General features: G+C 45.9%; 1 protein-coding gene across 4 annotated transcripts in view; it reads right to left on the bottom strand.

The window, feature by feature from the left end:
- Nucleotides 1–568: 568 nt before the first annotated feature.
- Nucleotides 569–23182, bottom strand: part of mcf2l2 (MCF.2 cell line derived transforming sequence-like 2) — a 327596-nt gene continuing 304982 nt past the window's right edge. For 3 of the 4 annotated variants that reach the window (XM_078410194.1, XM_078410195.1, XM_078410197.1), the window contains 4 exons: nt 16723–16841; nt 11342–11454; nt 8928–9031; nt 569–2469 (listed from right to left, as the gene is read on the bottom strand). In XM_078410194.1, coding sequence (XP_078266320.1) covers nt 2369–2469; nt 8928–9031; nt 11342–11454; nt 16723–16841 — 437 coding nt within the window. In that variant the 3' untranslated portion in view covers nt 569–2368. The remainder of the gene's footprint in view (nt 2470–8927; nt 9032–11341; nt 11455–16722; nt 16842–23182) is intronic. The other variant, XM_078410198.1, reaches the window with a different exon arrangement.

Genomic DNA, 23182 nt, shown 5'->3' with positions numbered 1-23182 from the left:
GGTGTTTGGGGATTTTTCTTTATTATAGAGAGAATTCTTCTGTCATCAGCTGTGGAGGTCTTCCTTGGCCTGCCAGTCCCTTTGCGATTAGTAAGCTCACCAGTGCTCTCTTTCTTCTTAATGATGTTCCAAACAGTTGATTTTGGTAAGCCTAAGGTGTGGCTGATGTCTCTAACAGTTTTATTCTTGTTTCTCAGTCTCATAATGGCTTCTTTGACTTTCATTGGCACAACTTTGGTCTTCATGTTGAAAAACAGCAATAAAGGTTTCCAAAGGTGATGGAAAGACTGGAGGAAAGTTGGTGCTGAGAGCTCTCTTAGACCTGCATTAAGGAGGCAATTAAACACACCTGAGCAATTACAAACACCTGTGAAGCCATGTGTCCCAAACATTATGATGCGCTGAAATAGGGGGACTATGTATAAACACAACTGTAATTTCTACATGATGAAACCAAAATGTATAAAAATGGCCTTTATTAAAATCTGACAATATGCACTTTTTTTCTATTACAAATCTCAAATTGTGGAGCACAGAGGCAAATAAATAAATGATGGGTCTTTGTCCCAAACATGGTCGGCACTGTAGATAAAATTCTGAACTTACTGAAATGAAGTTTGGAATTTTATCTTTATCTTAATATAAATAAAATGTCACATTGACAGTTTTCTATTTCCTGATCATAGCTGGTTTATCTTCATCACGGATGTACAATCCCTCAGTACCTCCATACAGCACCAGCATGGTGTGAGGGCTTTCCATTACTCCCTTGAGCTGAGATCCAACTGGTCTCTCTCCACCAAACGCATTCATTCACTGTTCTGGGATATTCCCTTTCTCCTATTCCCATTCCTCCCTCATCCTCACTCTCTCTAACTTGAAATCAACTTGTCTTCTCCCATTCCCCGTTCTGACGAAAGGACTTCAATCTGAATGTTAACTTCATTTCTCTTTCCACATACTAAGTATTTCTAGCATTTTGTTTCCGTTTCAGAATTCCAACATCTACAAGATTTTCGATTTTCATGGTTTAAAAAAATAAAAATAAAATAAACATAGCAATATTGCTTCAAAGAAGCTTTATCGTGTATGCTGTTGACACGGTCACTGAAATATCAAGAATAAATTGCAGAGCATGACTGTAAACTGACCTATGCAGCAAATTGAAAGAGAAATGCTGTGTGTTTATTCAAAATTTACATTGAATCTTGATATTTCTGTAACCAAACTGTTGTTCCTTATAAGCTAAATTAAAATGACAACCGTTTTGGCCACTGAATCCCCGGTATCACTGATTGCACTGATTGCTCTGACTTCTGGGGAAGGTGAATATTCGCTATACTCTACCTCACAAGATCATGAAACACTCTTGTTATGTTCCTCATTGTCTGCCTAAATTTTACACTAAAACATTGGTTCCTGTTTTTTAAATTCACCTCAAGACATGAATTAACCGATAACACCTCTTGCATAAATTGACACCTATTTCTGTTAAAGGTACATAAAACATTTCACATTAACCAATCTTTAAAGGTCTTTACTTTAGAAGACTCACTATACTTTTCAAGATTGTTGAATCTTTTTTCTTTGAAGGATCGTTTTGAAATGTTCAATAAAATACAATCACAACATGCAAGCTGAATCATCATACAGCCTTCATACAGTACTTGACAACAGTTTGGACATCTTCACATGTTCTTCGTCCCCACAGTGGTTGTCTCAAGGGTGCATTTAACGGTCACGGTGAGTTGAGCAAAAGTTGATTAAATAGGTCATAGTCATCCACAACTTGTGAATTGACCACATTTCCTCTGCAGATCAAAAATCATTTCTTGAGAAAATTCTTTTCACATGGCATGAGCAATATCAATGCACCCACAATGAGGCATAGTTTATTTTCTTGGTATCTTTCCATTTGGTTATTTTTCTTGACCAGAAACACCACAGGAGACAGGTGAGTCAAGTTACCTGTGTGCTTGGGAAACATGGGTCATCACGACATGTGAGAAACTTGACTGCAGATTTTATTGTTCCTCTTTCAACTGTATTTACTGTGCTTTGCTCCATCAACCAAAATAGATAAGTGGGAAGCCAAAACCTTAACTGCAAAAACAGAACTGGATATGTCGTCAGGAACTTGCCCCTGCTAACACTCACATACCTGTTACACGACCGAGGGGCATTTGTCATGAAGAAATTAATCCATTACAAACAAACCCAATTCTTTACACACAGCTGCACAGTTTTTCACCAGTAACATGTACTTTCTCACATCGTGTGCCCAGCTACTGACGTGCACCAAGAACCTTGGTTGTTGTAGGCCCGACTGAAGCCTGAGGTCTGAGAGATGAAGAGGGACATTATATGATCAGCTTTCAGCCCTGGTCCCTGAAGTGTAGTGTTCCAAGTGTGCACTCTCCTTGTCTTCACAGTCAGCAAACGCCGCTGTACACGCATCGCTGTAAAAATCTGAAACATGGGAAAGGTCATTTATCATTTCATTGCAAGTGCTTTCTTTGTCAATTACATTTTGGGTTGCCAACTGTCCCATATTAGCCGGGGCATCCAGTTTTTTGGGCTAGATTGGTTAGACCCGTACGGCACCATTCTTGCCCTGTATTAGGTCCGTGGGGCGCTGTGGGCACGGACACTGTAGGCCCGGACACTGTAGGCCCGGACACTGTAGGCCCGGACACTGTAGGGCCGGACACTGTAGGCCTGGACACTGTAGGCCCGGACACTGTAGGCCCGGACACTGTAGGTCTGGACACTGTACGCCCGGACACTGTAGGCCCGGACACTGTAGGCCCGGACACTGTAGGTCTGGACACTGTAGGGCCGGACACTGTAGGCCCGGACACTGTAGGCCCGGGGGCCGCTGTAAGCCTGGGGGCCGCTGTAGGCCTGGACACTATAGCCCCGGGGGCTGCTGTAGGCCCAGACAGTGTAGGCTAACGGAGTGTGTTCGGGGAGAGGGGCCGAGTGTGTTTGCGGAACGGAGGTTGCGCAGCAACCCGTCTCCCGGCCCGGGCGGCCGCCATTGGTGCAGTGGGAGCATGTGGCCGCTGGCTGGGTGAGGTCACGTGGGGCGCGGGCGGTGACGCCATCTTTTGTCCCTTATTTGGGAGTGAGACAGTTGGCAACCCTAATTACATTGCATACGCTGTATGAAGGAAATAGTCCGGCTGGACATGGACCACGGTTGCAGCTATCAACCACAGGAAGGATGTGGCAGGGGTGAGGATGTGGTGGAGATTTCCAAGAGTTAAATATTATAGATGTTTGGAAAAGCCATCTGAACTATACCAGTTTTGTTTTAATCAAAGGAAAAAAAGAGAGATTGAATTGAGATGTATAAATTATGATTGAATTAGGAAGGGCCTATTTTCCATTTGCAGAGGTCAGTAACTAGAGATCATGGATTTAGTTGCTGTAAGGAATATACCCTGTCGTGAGGTAAGCAAACAGCATGGGTCTAAATGCATTGTCTGACTTGTCTGACGTGCACCAGACCTTAATCACCAACACTATCACTGACCTCACCATTTCCGGCGCTCTACCCTCGAATGCCTCCAAACTCATAGTTCCCCAGCCCCGCACGGCCTGGTTTTTCCTTCTATCTAAAATCCATAAACAGAACTGTCCCGGCAGACCCATTGTCTCTGCCTGCTCATGTCCCACCAAACTTATCTCTACCTACCTCGACTCCATCCTATCCCCCCTGGTTAAATCCCTCCCCACCTACATCCAAGACATCTCACACGCTCTCCATCTCCTCGATAACTTCCGGTTGCCAGGCCCCCACTCCCTCATCTTTACCATGGATGTCCAGTCACTCTACACTTCCATCCCCCACAAGGATGGTCTCGAAACCCTCCGTTTCTTCCTCGACCGTAGAACCAGCCAATCCCCATCTACTAACGCTCTCCTCCGCCTAGCAGAGCTGGTTCTTACCCTCAACAACTTCTCCTTTGACTCCTCCCACTTCCTACAAACCAGAGGCGTAGCTATGGGCACTCGCATGGGCCCTAGCTTCGCCTGCCTCTTTGTCGGGTACGTCGAACAATCCCTGTTCCAGACGTACACTGGCCCCATCCCCGAACTCTACCTCCGCTACATCGACGTCTGCATTGGTGCTACCTCTTGTACCCATGCAGAACTCACTGACTTCATACTCTTCACTACCAATTTCCATCCTGCCCTTAAATACACCCGGACTATCTCTAACATCTCCCTCCCGTTTCTGGACCTCACCATCTCCATCACAGGAGACAGACTAGTGACTGACATCTACTATAAACCCACTGACTCGCACTTCTTCCCACCCTGTCTCCTGCAAAAAGTCTATCCCCTACTCCCAATTCCTCCGTCTACGCCGCATCTGCGCCCGGGATGAGGTGTTTCACACTAGGGCTTCCGAGATGTCCTCGTTCTTCAGGAAACGGGGCTTTCTACCATTAAAGATGAGGCTCTCACTAGGGTCTCTTCTACATCCCGCAGCTCCGCTCTTGCTCCCCCTACCCCCATTCGTAACAAGGACAGAATCCCCCTCGTTCTCACCTTCCACCCCATCAGCCAGCATATCCAACAAATCATCTGCCAACATTTCCGTCACCTACAACGGGACCCCACCACTGGCCACATCTTCCCATCTCCTCCCCTTTCTGCGTTCCGCAGAGACCGTTCCCTCCGTAACTCCCTGGTCCACTCGTCCCTTCCTACCCAAACCACCCCCTCCTTGGGCACTTTCCCCTGCAACCGCACGAGATGCAACACCTGTCCCTTTACCTCCCCCCTCAACTCCATCCAAGGACCCAAACAGTCTTTCCAGGTGAGACAGAGGTTCACCTGCACCTCCTCCAACCTCATCTATTGTATCCGCTGTTCCAGATGTCGACTTCTCTGCATCGGCGAGACCAAACGCAGGCTTGGCGATCGTTTCGCTCAACACCACCACTCTGTCCGCCTTAACCAACCTGATCTCCCGGTGGCTGAGCACTTCAACTCCCCCGCCCACTCCCAGTCTGACCTTTCTGTCATGGGCCTCCTCCAGTGCCATAGTGAGGCCCACCGGAAATTGGAGGAACAGCACCTCATATTTCGCTTGGGCAGCTTGCAGCCCAGTGGTATGAACATTGACTTCTCCAACTTTAGATAGTTCCTCTGTCCCTCTTTTCCCCTCCCCTTCCCAGTTCTCAATAGACAATAGACAATAGGTGCAGGAGTAGGTCATTCGGCCCTTCGAGCCAGCATCACCATTCAATGTGATCATGGCTGATCATTCTCAATCAGTACCCCGTTCCTGCCTTCTCCCCATACCCCCTGACTCCGCTATCCTTAAGAGCTCTATCTAGCTCTCTCCCACTGTCTTCCTGTCTCCACCTATATCCTTTCTTTGTCCTGCCCCCCTGACATCAGTCTGAAGAAGGGTCTCGACCCGAAATGTCACCCATTCCCTCTCTCCTAGATGCTGCCTGACCTGCTGAGTTACTCCAGCATTTTGTGATACCTTGTCTCGCAGGTACTGCTACCATATTTAAAAAGCATGCGGATGCGATGTGGAGCCTCAGAACCTACCGGACAATGGACCTGGGGCTGGGAAGTGGGCGTAACCTAGTGCTCATTATAGTTATGGTGAACATGCTGGGTCAATTCTTCTTCACTGTCAAATTTCAATGACTCCATGACACTGAAATGTCTGTGTAAAACTAGATGTGGTCCACATTCCTTTCAGACCCTGGATTTATTCCCCTTTTGTCCTCGTGTAATGGGGTATATTTTCATTTACACAAATGACAGCTGAGCGCAATGATGCTCGCTCACCTTACATCAGCAGCACGAGTCACTTTAGAGCAGTCAATGATTTCCCTCCATTCCCTGCATCACCAGCGACAGCATCTCACCAGGAATACTCATAGTGACTAGCCAGTTCAGTCACGTGTGTTGAAACCTGCGACTTGCTGGTTGGCTTAACTGATAGGATGGTACCTTTCTTTACTCAGTGTAACACTGGAAGAGAAGTTACTTTTTGGAGCTTATCCAATTTGTTGTAAACTGGAGGAAGTCGGTTCTGTTCCTATCCCATAACATTTCCAAGGTCATTTAGACAATGTTAATGGGTTTGCTGACTTTCACCTGGGAGACTATCTTGAAGCAGACACTAAGCCTGGCCGTTGAATTGGTTATGCAATATATTAATTAGGCAGTCACCAATTAAATAGAAGATAGACACTAAAAGCTGGAGTAACTCAGGGGGAAAGGCAGCATCTCTGGAGAGAAGGAATGGGTGATGTTTCAGGTCAAGACCCTTCTTCAGTCTGAAGAAAGGTCTCGACCCGAAACATCTCTGGAGAGAAGGAATGGGTGATGTTTCGGCTCGAGACCTTTCTACAGACTTCTTCAGTCTGAAGAAGGGTCTGGACCAGAAACATCACCCATTCCTTCCCTCCAGAGATGCTGCCTGTCCCCCTGAGTTACTCCAGCTTTTTGTGTCTACCTTCGGTTTAAACCAGCATCTGTAGTTCCTTCCGACCAATTAAATAGGCTAAATGGACCATACTGCTCCCTGATAACCACCATATCCGGATGGGAAAACATGAGTACACCAGCATTCCTTTAGCGTAGAACACAGAACAGTATAGCACATGAACAAGCCCTTCGGCCCACAATGTCTGTGCCAAGCATGACCCTAAGATAAGCTAATCTCCTCTGCCTGCACGTGGTCCATATCCCTCCATTCCTTGCACATCCATGTGCCTAACTAAAAGCCATTTAATTGCGTCTATCGTATATGCCTCCAACACCACCTTTGTCAGCATGCTCCAAGTACCCACCATTCTCTGTGTTAAAAAACTCTCCTCGCATATCACCGTTAAACTCTGCTCCTCTCACGTGAAAGCTATGCCCTCAAACCTTTGACATTTCCAGCCTGGGAGAAAGGTTTAGTTTAGTTTAGTTTAGAGACACAGTGTGGAAACAGGGCCTTTCGACCCACCGGGTCCGCGCCGACCAGCGATCCCCGCACATTAACACTATCCTACACACACTAGGGACAAGTTTTACATTTACCAAGCCAATTAACCTACAAACCTGTACGTCTTTGGAGTGTGGGAGGAAACCGAAGATCTCGGAGAAAACCCACGCAGATCACGGATAGATCGTACAAACTCCGTACAGACAGCACCCGAAGTCGGGATGGAACCCGGGTCTCCAGCGCTGCATTCGCCGTAAGGCAGCAACTCTACCACTGCACCACCCTCACAAAGCCACTTAGCAAAGATGCAATCGCAAGAAAAACAAAGGCTGCATGCACTATCTCTGAACCTCGACACCAAGGAGCTGGTTGTGCAGGTTTGGTGTGGTAAGCCACTAAAATTGATTTGAAGCACACAATTCACATGCAGCTATTATTCACTCTCTGTACTGTTCTGATGAATTTTACCCAGCTTTTATTGGGAGTAACTGGTGTAGTTTTTGGTTCCACTGTTCTTGACATAAACTCTCATTCTCAAGAAATTTAAACTTTCTTTGCATTTAATAAATGCTATGTCAGAGGTTTTGGCCTCTCTTCAGTCCAATGACTGTAGATTTGTGATATATCCCAGTCACGTGTCATAGAAACATAGAAACATAGACAATAGGTGCAGGAGGAGACCAAATTGGCCCTTCAAGCCAGCACCGCCATTCATTGTGATCATGGCTGATCATCCACAATCAGTAACCTGTGCCTGCCTGCTCCCCATATCCCTTGATTCCACTAGCCCCTACAGCTCTATCTAACTCTCTTTTAAATTCATCCAGTGAATCGGACGCCACTGCCTTCTGTGGCAGAGAATTTCACAAATTCACAACTCTCTGGGTGAAAACGTTTTTTCTCACCTCAGTTTTAAATGGCCTCCCCTTTATTCTTAGACTGTGGCCCCTGGTTCTGGTCTCCCCAAACATTGGGAACATTTTTCCTGCATCTAGCTTGTCCAGTCCCTTTACAATTTTATATGTTTCTATAAGATCCCCTCTCATCCTAAATTCCAGTGAATACAAGCCCAGTCTTTCCAATCTTTCCTCATATGACAGTCCCGCCATCCCAGGGATTAACCTTGTGAACCTACGCTGCACTGCCTCAATAGCAAGGACGTCCTTCCTCAAATTAGGAGACCAAAACTGCACACACATGAATGAGATGTGTGGGATTATAATACTCAAGCTGCATTATATGTCAGATGTCACTGTCCAGGGGATCTGACAACTGATAGCACAACTCTGAAAGTATTTCCAGATGTAGTCCATTTATGGACTAACCAGTGCAATCACAATACTCAAGCAGTAAACAAAGCTTTGGGAATTCCCTTGGAGTCTGTCCCATGGTTTATGGTCCAAAAATAGATAAAAGGTTTATTATCCACAGAGAAACATAGAAACATAGAAAATAGGTGCAGGAGGAGGCCATTTGGGCCTTCGAGCCAGCACCGCCTTTCATTGTGATCATGGCTGATCATCTACAATCAGTAACCCGTGCCTGCCTTCTCCCCGTATCCCTTGATTCCGCTAGCCCCTAGAGCTCTATCTAACTCTTCGATATCGATATAGCATCGATATGAAAGTGGCATTCTTAATCTTGTTGTTCTTGTACAATGACAATAATGATATTGTATTGTATTGTATTTTAAATTCATCCAGTGAATCGGCCTCCACTGCCTTCTGTGGCAGAGAATTCCACAAATTCACAACTCTCTGGGTGAAAAAGTTTCTTCTCACCTCAGTTTTAAATGGCCTCCCCTTTATTCTTAGACTGTTTTTTAAATTTAACTGTAATTATTTTCACACTACATTTGGTTATGAACTAAATTAAATAGTCAACTCCCTAAACAATAGCTGCATTGTGAAAGCATGATCTCACTAACAAGCTAAATAAGAACTCTGGTTCTGACCTGAATGGTTATCAGTCTCATTCGGGTTTAGCTCTGAGCCAACTGTTTGGAGAAGGGTGGCAGGAATCCATCTTGCTTGATAGGTTACCAGACTTCTTACTTGACTGAAACACACAAAACACAGAGAAATGTAGGAAAGAACTGCAGATGCTGGTTTAAATCGAAGATAGACACAAAATGCTGGAGTAACTCAGCGGGACAGGCAGCATCTCTGGAGAGAAGGAATGGGTGACGTTTCGGGTCGAGACCCTTCTTCAGACTTCAAACACAGAGATAGTTGCTACAGTCTATGTGGATATATGTGGACCCAGATATTGTATGCAAGGTTTTTGAGACAAAGTATATCGTTTTAAACAAAAATATACTTCTGGAGAAACTCAATGGGTCAGCCAGCTTCTGTGGAAGGAATGGGCAGGTGATGTTTTGGGTCAGACCCTCTTCAGACTGATGGAAGATACCTACCTTGTGTTTATAGCCACAATGTTTTTATGTTTTACAGTCTGAAGAAGGGTCTCGACCCGAAACGTCACCCATTCCTTCTCTCCCAAGATGCTGCCTGACCCGCTGAGTTACTCCAGCATTTTGAGCCTACCTTATGTTCTTATAGGTGACCCAGTCAATAATGTGCCGCAGGATGCTGACAGTGAGGGGGGAATCAGTGATGGTAATACCAAACGTGATTAGAGAGGGTAGAGGATTCTAAAACTAGAGGGCTTATGTTTGAGCATGTGAGATTTAAGAGGGATCTCAGGGGCAACCTTTTTCACCCAGAGGGTATTTGGAATGAGCTGCCAGAGGAAACTATTGAAGCAAATGCAATTACGACTTTCAACAGACACAAGCAGATTTATGGAGAGGTAGGACTGAGAGGGATATGGGCCAAGTATGGGCAAAAAGGGGCAGCCCAGAATGCCAACTTGGTGAGCATGGACAAGGTGGGCTGGGGGACTTGTTTCCAGGCTGTACAACTCCAAGGCCATGGGTTTGTGGAGGAGGTACAATCATTGCAGCCACCTGCAGCACATGGGATTTGCAGTTCCAGGGTTAAGCACTTGACGTGACTGGCGAATCATTGCATTGGGCATTACTCCAATGTTCTCGTTGTGTCAGTTGGTGAGGGTAGTTCGGTGACAATCTTCTACCAGCTGCTCCTCAATGCGATGCTGAGAAGCCTCTCTGGCCTCTTCTCACCTCTCCACCCCCTCATTAAGGTCTCAGGGTTGTTGTCCAAGACTGCTTGGGTAGAGAGGGTACAATTGCCACATCCACTCTACCCTTCATCCTATTGCTCTCTGTTTGTTTGCTATTTGCAAAATACATCAAGACACCATGCCTGGATCAGTGTCGTGGCTTAGTATAGGAGGGATTGTAAGGACTCGAGCCCTGACATCATTTAATGCAGGAAACTGCCCACTGCTACACCAAATTTGATTTTTAATTGTATTAACTTGTGCTGCTGTAAGTACATTGTAGATTTAGCCAGTACTATCCACGTCTACACTATGTCTACATAAGTCTACACAAGGCAACTGTGGAGTGCTAGATGATTGCAATTTCAGAGGAATGTAAGTCCGTAAGAAATAGAAGCAGGAAAAAGACATTCAGCTCCTTGGGTCTGTTCAGCCATTCATTAAATCTTTTACCTCAGTGTCATGTTTCTGCACTAATTGGCTGGGTGAATGTAAAAAAAATTGTCCCTAGTGGGTGTAGGATAGTGTTAATGTACGGGGATCGCTGGGCGGCACGGACTTGGAGGGCCGAAAAGGCCTGTTTCCGGCTGTATATATATGATATGATATGATATGATATACAGATCTATCAGTCTTTGCCTTGACCATATTCGGCAATTGAGCCTCCATGTGCAGGAAAGAACGACAGATGCTGGTTTGCATTGAAGATAGACACAAAATGCTGGAGTAACTCAGCGGGACAGGCACCATCTTTGGAGAGAAGGAATGGATGACGTTTCGGGTCGAGACCCTTCCGAAGGTCTGAAGAAGGGTCTCGACCTGCAACGTCACCCAGTGCTTCTATCCCGAGATGCTGCCTGACCCGCTGAGTTACGAAGCTTCCATGCTTCTCTCGGGTAGGGAATTCCAACGATCCATCACCCTCTGTGGGAAGATATTAATTTTAATTTCTGTCCTGACTGACTGAACCCTTACTCTCAGACTATGATCCCTGGTTCCAAATAACCCTGCTGGGGGGAAAATATTAGCAGTACACCCAGCCTGCAAAACCCTGAAGATGATTTTGTACGGCTCAATGAGACCAAACCTTAATCATCTAAACTCAAGAGACTGGAGGCCCAGTATGTATAATCCATCCTCAGGCACGACAAAATCTCCAGGCACTGGAATTTTCTGCTGCCAGCTATATTTTCCACCCCTTCGTTTACTTGTGATTGAACTCACCACTGTCCCTCTTCTCCCTCGTGTCGCATCTCACCAACTTCGCCATTCTGTACTGCCAGTTCCTCAATGGAATTAGATTCACAAATGCCCTCTGCACAGAGCAGGCTTGGAGTCTGAAACAAACAAACAAATGTGCGAAGCATAAACAGCCAAGTCGAATCTCGACTGATGGAATTCAAAAAAGTTAATGTAGTGCGGGCTAATACAATGAAGATAGATTGTGATTTTATACACCGTTACACAAACCATTCAGGGTAATAACAGAAATAAACAGTTGGCTTTATTTTACAACCAGGTTTCTTGGACGATGCAGAAACTGTGTTTCTGTGGATAGCCTTAAAATACACAAACAGAACAAGTTATTTCATGGAGTACAATTTATCACATCTGGTATATACTTTGTGGCTCTGAATCAAAAGACTTTGAAACAATTCGCTCACAAATCACCTATTACCACATTTCAGTTGTAGAAATATGTAGCCTATCTTTACATTTGCCTCATAACATTTGGAAGCTTACACTACACCAACTGGGAGCAATTAATCGTTTAGATTCAGTGCTTTCAGAAACCGTCACAATAAACACCATCCTCACTTCCATCTTTTCTCTCTCCAAAACATCGTAATTAATCAGTAGCACAGACATTTTAAAGGAGCATAATGAATACAGCACAAGAACATGAAGGTCTTGACCTGAAACGTCACACATTCCTTCTCTCCAGAGATGCTGCCTGTCCCGCTGAGTTACTCCAGCTTTTTGTGTCTATCTTTGGTTTAACCCAGCATCTGCAGTTCCTTCCTATATAACATGTCCTTTGACCTGTCCTTTGAGCGTTTGTCGGCACTGGGCCTGTACTCGCTGGAATTAGAAGAATGAGGGGGGACCTCATTGAAACGTACAGAATAGAGAAAGTCTTGGATAGAGTGGATGTGGAGAGGATGTTTCCACTAGTTGGGGCGTGGCTGTGTTCTGCAGCTGCGGCTCACCGGCAGTCTCTCTGTCTTTTTTTTTGTTTTGTTTTTTTGTCTGTCATCGTTTAATTGTACGTTTTATTTTATTTTTAACTCTGTGTATGTGGGGGGTGGTGGGGGGGGTTGGGGGAAACCTTTTTTCAAATCTCCTCCTCAACGGAGATGCGACCTTTACCGTGTCGTATCTCCGTTCGCGCTACGGCCTAACATCGTGGAGTCGGCGGCCTCCAGCTGGGATCGACCTTGAAAACTCCGGTCGCAGGGCCTGGACTTACCATCTCGGAGGCTTCGGCAGTGGGCCCTGCAGACCGCAACATCGGGAGTTCGCAGGTCCCTGGCTGGCGACCGGCTTTCGGGAGCTCCAGCCGTAGCAGCTTCAACCGCCCCGAAGTGCGAGGTATGATCAACCCGCTCGCAGGCCCTTCATCGCCTTGCGTGGCTCGGCCGCAGCACTTTCCATCGCCCGGTGGGGGCTCAAGACTTTCATCGGCCTGCTCGGCTCGGCCCTGGGACTTTCCATCGCCCAGTGGGGGCTCAGGACCTTCATCGGCCTGCTCGGCTCGACCCTGGGACTTTCCATCGCCCGGTGGGGGCTCAGGACCTTCATCGGCCTGCTCGGCTCGGCCCTGGGACTTACCATCGCCCGGTGGGGGCTCAGGACCTTCATCGGCCTGCTCGGCTCGGCCCTGGGACTTACCATCGCCCGGTGGGGGCTCAGGACTTTCATCGGCCTGCTCGGCTCGGCCCTGGGACTTTCAATCGCCCAGTGGGGGCTCAGGACTTTCATCGGCCTGCTCGGCTCGGCCCTGGGACTTTCCATCGCCCAGTGGGGGCTTCAAAAAGTTGGGAGCCTCGATCACCTCGTGGCACCACGGAAGAAGAAATCAGGAGGAGATAAGACTTTGCCTTCCATCACAGTGAGGGTGTGCCTAGAGCAATCACTGTGATGGCTGTGTAAAAAAATTGTGTAAAAATTGTATCTGTGTGTCCTGTGCTTTTTGTTCTCTACTGACGTGAGAGGACGCTGGCGTTGTTTATTCGCCGCTTCTCCGTTAGGATAGTTTGTCTGTTTGTTTTTATGTTTGATTGTTATGTAAAGCGCTTTGAGCACCTGATAAGGCACTATATAAAATAAATACTTATTATTATTATTATTACTAGTGGGAGAGTCTAAGACTAGAGGTCGGCACGGTAGCGCAGCGGTAGAGTTGCTGCTTTACAGCGAATGCAGCGCCGGAGACTCAGGTTCGATCCTGACTACGGGTGCTGCACTGTAAGGAGTTTGTACGTTCTCCCCGTGACCTGCGTGGGTTTTCTCCGAGATCTTCGGTTTCCTCCCACACTCCAAAGACGTACAGGTATGTAGGTTAATTGGCTGGGAAAATGTAAAAATTGTCCCTAGTGGGTGTAGGATAGTGTTAATGTACGGGGATCGCTGGGCGGCACGGACTTGGAGGGCCGAAAAGGCCTGTTTCCGGCTGTATATATATGATATGATATGATATGATAGGTCATAGCCTCAGAATTAAAGGACGTTCCTTTAGGAAGGAGATGAGGAGGAATTTATTTAGTCAGAGCGTGGTGAATCTGTGGAATTCTTTGCCACTGAAGGCAGTGGAGGCCATCAATGGATAGATTCATGATTAGTACGGATGTCAAGGGTTATAAGCAGGCAGAGAATGGGGTTAGGATGGAGAGATAGATCAGTCATAATTGAATGGACTTGATGGGCCGAATTGTGATCCCATCTCTTATGACCTTATAACCCACAATGTATGTGCCAAACATGATACCATGTTAAATAATCCCCTCTGGATTCATATGATCCATATCTCTCTATTCCCTATTTATCTGCATATTTAAAAGCATCTGAAATGCCTTGGTGTTATCCGCCCTGCACACCATTCCTGCAGAGCGTTCCAGGCATACGCAACTCTGTGTAAAAACAATCCCTACCCCACACATGTCCTTTACATTTTGAAATGTTCACCTTCAAGCTATGTGCTCTATTCTTTGACATTTCCATCGTGGGAAAAAGGTTTTGATAGTTTACCATTTCTTTGCCTCTCATAAATTTATATACTTCCATCAGGTCTCCCCTCAGCATCCGATGCTCCAGAGAAAACTTAAGTTTATCCAACCTCAGCTTATACCTCAACTTATACCTAATGCCCTCTGATCCAAGCAGTATTCTGGTAAAGCTGTTCAGCACCCTCTCCAAATCCTCCCCATCTATTCTGTAATGGGGTGACCAAAAATGCGTCCATCATCGGCGGTCACTCGAAGCGAGTATGGCTGTCCTCTTTAGGACACCTGTGCGTGACTTGGTTTAGCGTGCGGAGACAGGTGCACAGACAGCCACCACACGGTCCTTGACAGATCTGGGTCAGGATCCAGTGGCGTGGAGTCCAAGACGACCGGGGACCCTTTTCTGCTGCAGCCTTCATCCATCCGCCTTCCCAGCCGTTGTGACGCTCCACTAAAGTCAGCGATCATCCTCCGCCTGTTCCACCGTTGAGGTCTTGGTTGGATTGCTCTTTGTCAGGGACCTCCCCCTCGACCTTACCGCCATGGGTGACCCTACCAGGAGCGTAGCTCCAGACAGCATCGCTCTCAGGATCTCAGGACCACACAAGCTTCTCCACCACCACAAGGTGACGATCCACGCATACAATACTCCAAATGTGGCCTAACCAAAGTCCTAAAAAGCTGAAACATGACATCCAGACCATTATACTCAATGCCCGACCAATGAAGGCAAGTGACCATATGCATTCTTTACCACTCTATCTCCTTGTTTTGCCATTTTATGGAGCTATGGATTAGGACCCCAAGACCCCTCTGCACATCAATGCTGTTAAAAATCTTGCCATTAACTGCATACTTTCCCCTGACATTCAACCTCACAAAGGGCAACACCTCACACTTGCTCGGATTAAACTCCACCTGCCTGATCACCGCCAATTTCTGCTGCTTATCTATATCCCACTGTATTCATGGACAGCTTTGTCCGCAACGTCACCAATTTTGGTGTCGTCTAAAAACGTACCAAAAACCCACCTACATTTATGTTCAGGCTCAAGGAGCAGCGAATGCCGGAATCCTGAGCGTAACACGACGACGAGGCTCTCCACTCTCGGACATCCGAGATGTCCTATTACATCGGTAAATGTGGTTTCCCCTGCTAATGTGGGTAGATCCCTCAGTGCATCTTCTCTGTGTACTGCAGTTCTGCTCTTGTTCCCCACCCCCTCAGATGTAAGAAGGATAGAGTCCCCCTGGTCCTCACTTTTCACCCCACCAACTTCCCCAGTCAACACACCGTTCTCTGGCATGACATTTCTGCCACCTTCAATGTGATCCCACCAGTCACCCTCTCCCCTTTTCTGCTTTCCCTCGAAACTACTCCCTCCTTGATTCACTCATCTCTTCCCAGCTTCTTTCCCCTGCAATTGCAGAAGATGTAACACCCGTCCCTATACTTCTTCCCTCACCTCTATCCAGGAACCGCAGCAGCCCGTCAAGGCTACTCACAGATTCACATGCATCTCTTGGAAACACGTCTACTGCATTCAGTGCTGCCGATGTTGCCCCTTTACATCAGCGAGACTGTATCGACGAACATTTTTCCACCAAGGCCTGCTGGATATCTCTGTTGCTAACCATTTTAACCCCTCTTCCCATTCCTATGCCGACCTCTCTGTCCTTGGCCTCTTGATCTCCATTGCCAGAGAGAGGCCCCGTGCAATCTGGAGGAACAGCACCCAGTATCCCATCTGGGTCTCTGACAGGCCAATGCTATTAATACTGAATACAACTTTTTGTGGGTGGCATGGTGGCGCAGCGGTAGAGTTGCTGCCTTACAGTGAATGCAGCACCGGAGACCCAGGTTCGATCCCGACTATAGATGCTGTCTGTACGGAGTTTGTACGAAATAGAAAAATGTAAAAAAATTGTCCCTAGTGGGTGTAGGATGGTGTTAATGTGCGGGGATCGCTAGTCGGCGCGGACCCGGTGGGCCGAAGGGCCTGTTTCCGTGCTGTATCTCTAAACTAAATAAGAAAATGCACGGATGGCCTTTTCAACATCAGGTCCTTTGATTTATGAAGAATGTTGGCAATCTAGTTCAGCCACAGGCTCTTGCCAAAATTACTGCATGACTAGAGAATTCTGTGGAATTCCAGGACCTGATTGTTGAATGAACTCCATTGCTATTGTGCCTATGTTCAATTAGGCATTGGTCTCAGATTGCATCTCAGTTTGACCTTGCCCTTGTGCATAGTCCCATTCAAAGAAGTGGATTACTTCACTGGTAACAAGAATAAGTCATAAAAAATGACATTCTCTGAAAAATGTCTCAACAGGGAGATTATTCCACCTGGCCACCCGTCGAAATAGAAATGTTCTTACCGTTTTATTAGATAGTTCTTCATCCATGTCTGAGGAGTTTGAAAGCTCATCCATACTCGAAGGAATAGTTTCAAAATCCTCTGAGGTGTCCAACGATGGGATTGGTTTACATGGCCAACCTAAAATTACAAAAACATGTGCAAAAGTCCTGTTAGTCTATAATGACTTGCATAGGACATCTTTAATGTAAAAACATTCTTTTAAGAACTTGTCATTTCTGGCACAGTCAGATCATGCATTGACTTGGCCTCACTCAGTTCCCTGAACCTGTCTCTCCTCTTCTTAGATGTATCGCAAGTTTTGCTTCATATATTCATTAATAGGATACTGGTACCACAAGCTGGGCCAACAATTAATCCCTATCCTAATCGGAAGATAGACACAAAAAGCTGGAGTAACTCAGCGGGACAGGCAGCATCTCTGGAGAGAAGGATTATGTGACATTTCGGGTAGAAACCCTTCTTCAGACTGAAGAAGGGTCTCAACCGGAAACGTCACATATTCCTTCTCTCCAGAGATGCTGCCTGTCCCGCTTAGTTACTCCAGCTTTTTATGTCTATCTTTGGTTTAAACCAGTATCTGCAGTTCCTTCCTACAGATATCCTAATCAGCATGGCTTGCTGGACTGTTTCAGTGTGCAATTAAGGGTTAAGTTGATGAAGAGTCACAGACTTTTGGGAATACCATATTTTCTACCTGGAAAGACATTTAATGAATGACACTCTGGTAATTTTCATTATCACCATTACTGATGCCAGGATTTTATTTCAGATTTATTCAATTACGTGTTAAAATCTCCAGTTGCTATGGTGCGGATTTTAAACTCCAGTCTCTAGTTAAATAGTCCTGGCATTTTAATACCAAGTTAGTAATTTAACACTACACTGCCACACCTAAACAGGTTCAATGTTTGACACAGATTTTGGTCTCCTACCCTAACATCTCCTTGGTTACTAATTTTGAAGATAATCCTCTTGTAAAATGCCTGTGTTATATTACAATATGAATGATGTCACATTGTATAGTCTTGTTTGGAGATACAGCGTGGAAATAGAACCTCCGGCCCTGCCGAGTGGTCGCCGACCAGCGATCCCCGCACATTAACACTATCTACACACGCTAGGGACAATTTACAATTACACCAAGCCAATTCACCTACAAACCTGTACGTCTTTGGAGTGTGGGAGGAAACCGGAGATCCCGGAGAAAACCCTCGCAGGTCACGGGAGAACGTACAAACTCTGTACAGACAAGCACCTGTAGTCAGGATCGAACCCGGGTCTATGGCGCTGTAAGGCAGCAAATGGACCACTGCACCACCATGCCGGTCTGAAGAAGGGTCTCGACCCGAAACTTCTCTCCCGAGATGCTGCCTGACCTGCTGAGTTACTCCAGCATTTTGTGAATAAATGCCGGCCTTGGTGTTATGTTTATAATCCTATTCCACTGCAAGGCTCCCAAATAAGCAGCAAATCATTATTTTGAATACCAATCTCATGCATTTGCCAAGGATGTGACATTTATAGCAATCAGCAATATGGCAGTGTCCAACTTGTTGATGCCAGGTTTAAATTTCCAATGTAGAGTCTGAAGAAAGGTTTGCTCTGTGGTCAGATTTCTTGGCATATAATGCAATGTCAAGAGAGTTCTACAAATTGATTGTGGGAGAAAGGTAGCAACGACCAAAAATGACCAAAACACGAGGGCAGAAATACAATACAATACAATATATCTTTATTGTCATTGTACAGGGGTACAACCAGATTGGGAATACGCCTCCCATACGATGCAATAATTTAATTAGCTAGTCAGTATTAATTTAAACAACCCAATGAAACAAATTGTAACAGGTTTAAAACAGAATAAAGTGCAAGTAGATCTGTGCCGGTTCACTGTGCGATGTGACTATCCGGCTCAGCAGGACCGGTTCATAGCAGCTATGGCCCTGGGGATGAAGCTGTTCCTGAGTCTGGAGGTGCGGGCGTAGAAGGCCTTGTATCGTCTGCCCGATGGTAGAAGTTCGAACAGACTGTTGCAGGGGTGTGAAGAGTCTTTGTGGATGCTGGTGGCTTTTCTGAGGCATCGTGTGTTGTAACTGTTTTACAACAAACATGTACTGTAATTTGATTTTAATTTACACCGTGTATATAGAGGCCTATTTATCAATATGCGGCTTGCAATGAGTGCCAATGAAATAAAATAGCTTCCATTTGATGATATAGGCTGCACGATGATATGCAAGGGGTAAACCACTGAAAATGAAAAGAATATTTAATGGACAACAACCTGATGTGAGGCTTATTCTGTCCAAAGTAGTAATTCGTAGTAGCAAAACATTACTGCAAAACATACTTCATGTAAGGCAATGCATGCATTGTGAAGCCATTAACACTTTGCTGCTTTTTATCATGTTTGCTGATAAAACATTTAGTATTAATGTATGGTATGTTCTTTGAAATGCCCTCCAAGGCAGCAGTCTTCAGGTATCCTGCAAATGGCCATCAGAAGTTATCATTCTAACCTGCATCAGTCAGTGCATTTAAACAACTCACTTTAAATATTGTCAGAAATTGGTTGGAGAATATACCTGTAGCCAGGTAGAGATTAGAATACAAGTGCAACCAACAGACACAATGTCCATTGGACCCATACCATTAATTCCATATAAATTGAACTATGTTAATGTTCAACAGTTGTACCCAGACAACTGTACACCGGACAACAACACATGGCTGCCACAATATTTACAGTAACTAGTTACACGTCAGAAGACCTAAATCAAAAGCTAAAAATACTCAGCAGGTCAGCCTCAGCAAATATCTTGGCATGGTTTATTATTGTCATGTGCACCTAGATACAATGGGAAACATTGTCCGCATTCTATCCGGTCAAATCATACCATGCATGAGTACATTCACGCCGTACACAAGTACCACAGGGAATGCAAAGAGAAACATGTCACAGTGCAGAATATAATGTTACAGCATTAGAGTGTTACAGTTACAGAAGTGCAGTGCAAGGTTTAGAGTCCCTCGACACCACAGTATTCCAGCCTTCCACCATTCCCAGAGTGGCTCCCTATCCATGTATGGTGGGAGCGTTTGGTGCAGAAGTCACTTAACAGTGAGCTTCATAGCCCCAGATTAAGATTCACTAGTGATCACAAGCACAGTTGGCAGTAGGGTCAAGTCAAGTCAAGTCAAGTCAATTTTATTTGTATTTGTATAGCACATTTAAAAACAACCCACGTTGACCAAAGTCACGTTGTACATCAGTTCAGGTACTAAGAAACGAACATACGATGGCACACAAACATAACAGCACATACAGAAACAGTTCACAGCGCCCCCTCAGAGGGTAGTTGATGCCACAGCCCCATGCACCTCATCCTTTGTTGACTAACATAGGTCGCTGTTTTTGAAGACAAGTCATTGCAACTTGTATAGAGTAGCACTGGTTGACTGAATGCTGGACCTCGTCATTGATGGCAGTCAGTTGAGAAAAGTGTCAAGATATGGAACGTGCTCCAATGAGTCCAGAGCCACCCATCTGTTCAGTTGGCCTGGAGGGCATTGGTGGAAGTCCTTTGTCTTGGTGATGATGAAAGGAAGCATGCAGGTACAGCAGGCAGCGAAGAAAGCCAATGGAATGTTGGCCTTCATAACAAGAGGAGTTGAGTATAGGAGCAAAGAGGTCCTTCTGCAGTTGTACAGGGCCCTAGTGAGACCGCACCTGGAGTACTGAGTGCAGTTTTGGTCTCCAAATTTCAGGAAGGATATTCTTGCTATTGAGGGCATGCAGCGTAGGTTTACTAGGTTAATTCCCGGAATGGCAGGACTCATATGTTGAAAGACTGGAACGACTAGGCTTGTATACACTGGAATTTAGAAGGATGAGAGGAGATCTTATCGAAACGTATAAGATTATTAAGGGGTTGGACACGTTAGAGGCAGGAAACATGTTCCCAATGTTGGGGGAGTCCAGAACAAGGGGCCACAGTTTAAGATTAAGGGGTAGGCCATTTAGAACGGAGATGAGGGAAAACTTTTTCAGTCAGAGAGTTGTGAATCTGTGGAATTCTCTGCCTCAGAAAGCAGTGGAGGCCAATTCTCTGAATGCATTCAAGAGAGAGCTAGATAGAGCTCTTAAGGATAGCGGAGTCAGGGGGTATGGGGAGAAGGCAGGAACGGGGTACTGATTGAGAATGATCAGTCATGATCACATTGAATGGCGGTGCTGGCTCGAAGGGCCGAATGGCCTTCTCCTGCACCTATTGTCTATTGTCTATTGTCTAAATGAAGCATTGAATGAGAGGACCAACAAACTGATACGTTCTACTCAGTATCATTCTCAATAGCATGCATTCAGTTGGAGACCAGAACAGGACACATCTGGACACAAGATCGCCATTTTAACTCTCTGTGTGTTTTCGCAATGCATAGGCGCAGCTTTACCATATTGTTGCATGTATACATCACATAGCTCCTTCCTTAGAATTGTGATACTTTTCTTCCATCTAAAGCATACTAATACGTATAGAACAATCCAATATCATAATGATCTTTATATCCATTATGTTTCCAAAGTATTTTTCTAAAACAAAACCCAAATTAAGTAAGTCTAAAAAATGTGCATCATTTTTTATCCAATTAAATCCAAATCAAAGTTTACATATCCAATTCTTATTTTGAATGTGAATATCATCTTCAAAGTAATTCTATCAACCAAATAACCTAACCACCCAAATATGCCGAATTAGAGTATTCATGTTACCATCCTTTCTATTAATGATAACCAAATTTTCTTTGCGTTTACATTGTCTATATAACCGAGTCCGTATAGTCAAGTCCGTTGTCAAAATCGTCCGTTGTCAGAATCCGTAGTAATCGGGTCGCTTTCTATTTTGCTTTGGGTACAGCTTAAGCCGTGAATGGCTTTCTTCATTGCGCTCTGATGTCGCGGCCTCGACGGTGTCATCGTGTTTGCTTTCGTTGAAGTTTTCCTGTGCAACGCTTCTTTCGTTGACGTCTTCATCGTGCACTGTGGGCGTACCCCTGTCGAAATCTATCGAATCTCCCGTTTCGTTGGTTGTGGGAGAGTCGATTTCGCGTTTCAGAATCTGGTCTGCGTGACGTTTCCAGATTTCTCCACTATTGACGTGAACCTCGACCTGGTACAAGACAGGACCTAGCTTCTTTGCGATGCGTCCTGGTACCCATTTCTCCCCTCTCGCGTAGTTGCGCACTAGTACGCTCTCTCCCTCCTCAAATTCTCGAGCCGGGCGCGAATCGTGGTGCAACATTTGTGAGAATTGTTTGTCACCAATGGTCGCTCTTTCATCTGGCACCGCGATGCTGAAACGAGTGCGAATTTCCCTTTTCATCAGCATTTCAGCCGGCGTTTGCGTTGTAGTAGTTTGCGGCGTTGAACGATACGTGATGAGGAATCGAGCGACACGCGTTTGCAGCGGTCCCGACATCTTGCGGAGTGCTGCCTTCACCGTCTGCACGGCGCGCTCTGTGAGACCATTGGTTGCTGGATGGTATGGCGCACTTTTGACATGACGAATGCCATTCGCTTTCATGAACTTTGCGAACTTTTCGCTAGCGAAACATGGGCCATTGTCAGAAACCAGTGTATGCGGAAGGCCATGTGTCGCGAACACGAAGCGAAGCTTGTCCATAGTGACATCACTGGTTGATTCACGTGTGATATGTACTTCAATCCATTTTGAATATGCGTCGATGAGAACAAGCAACATCTTTCCCTGTACCGGGCCGGCATAATCAACATGAACTCGCGACCACGGTTGACTAGGATGCTCCCATGAATGCAATGGTGCTTTGGGCGGATCCCGCTGATGCATTTGGCATTCTGAACACGCTCGGACTTTGTGCTCTAAGTCCTTATCGATTCCAGGCCACCACACACAACCTCTAGCGATCGCTTTCATCTTCACAATACCCGGATGGGCATCATGCACTTCCTCGATCATTTGCGAGCGACATTGGGGCGGTAGTACAACACGACGACCCCAGAGAAGACAACCCTCGTGAACGCTCAGCTCCACTTTGCGACTGAAGTAGGGCTTGAAATCATGATTCGGTGGTTTGTCTGGCCACCCGTTCATGATGTATTCACGAACATGAAACAGAATCGGATCCCACTGTGTCATGGTGTGAACACGCGACGGAGTGATGGGCGATTTCTCCAACTCACTCATCAGAAAGACGATTTGTCCTGGTATTGGCGCTTGTGATACCGTCGCTCATCGTGGGAGTCGGCTAAGCGCGTCTGCGTTGGCGTTGGCTGAGCCAGGTTTGTACGTGATGTCGTAATCGTACGCTGCCAGTGTTAGCGACCAGCGAATCACTCGCGGCGAAGCCATTAGTGGAATGGCCTTGTTGTTACTGAACAACCCAAGAAGCGGCTTGTGGTCGGTGTTGATTACGAACCATCG

The sequence above is a fragment of the Rhinoraja longicauda genome, chromosome 13 (assembly GCF_053455715.1).
Source record: "Rhinoraja longicauda isolate Sanriku21f chromosome 13, sRhiLon1.1, whole genome shotgun sequence".
Classification (NCBI taxonomy): Eukaryota; Metazoa; Chordata; class Chondrichthyes; order Rajiformes; family Arhynchobatidae; genus Rhinoraja; species Rhinoraja longicauda.
This window is presented reverse-complemented; position numbering and strand designations above follow the sequence as displayed.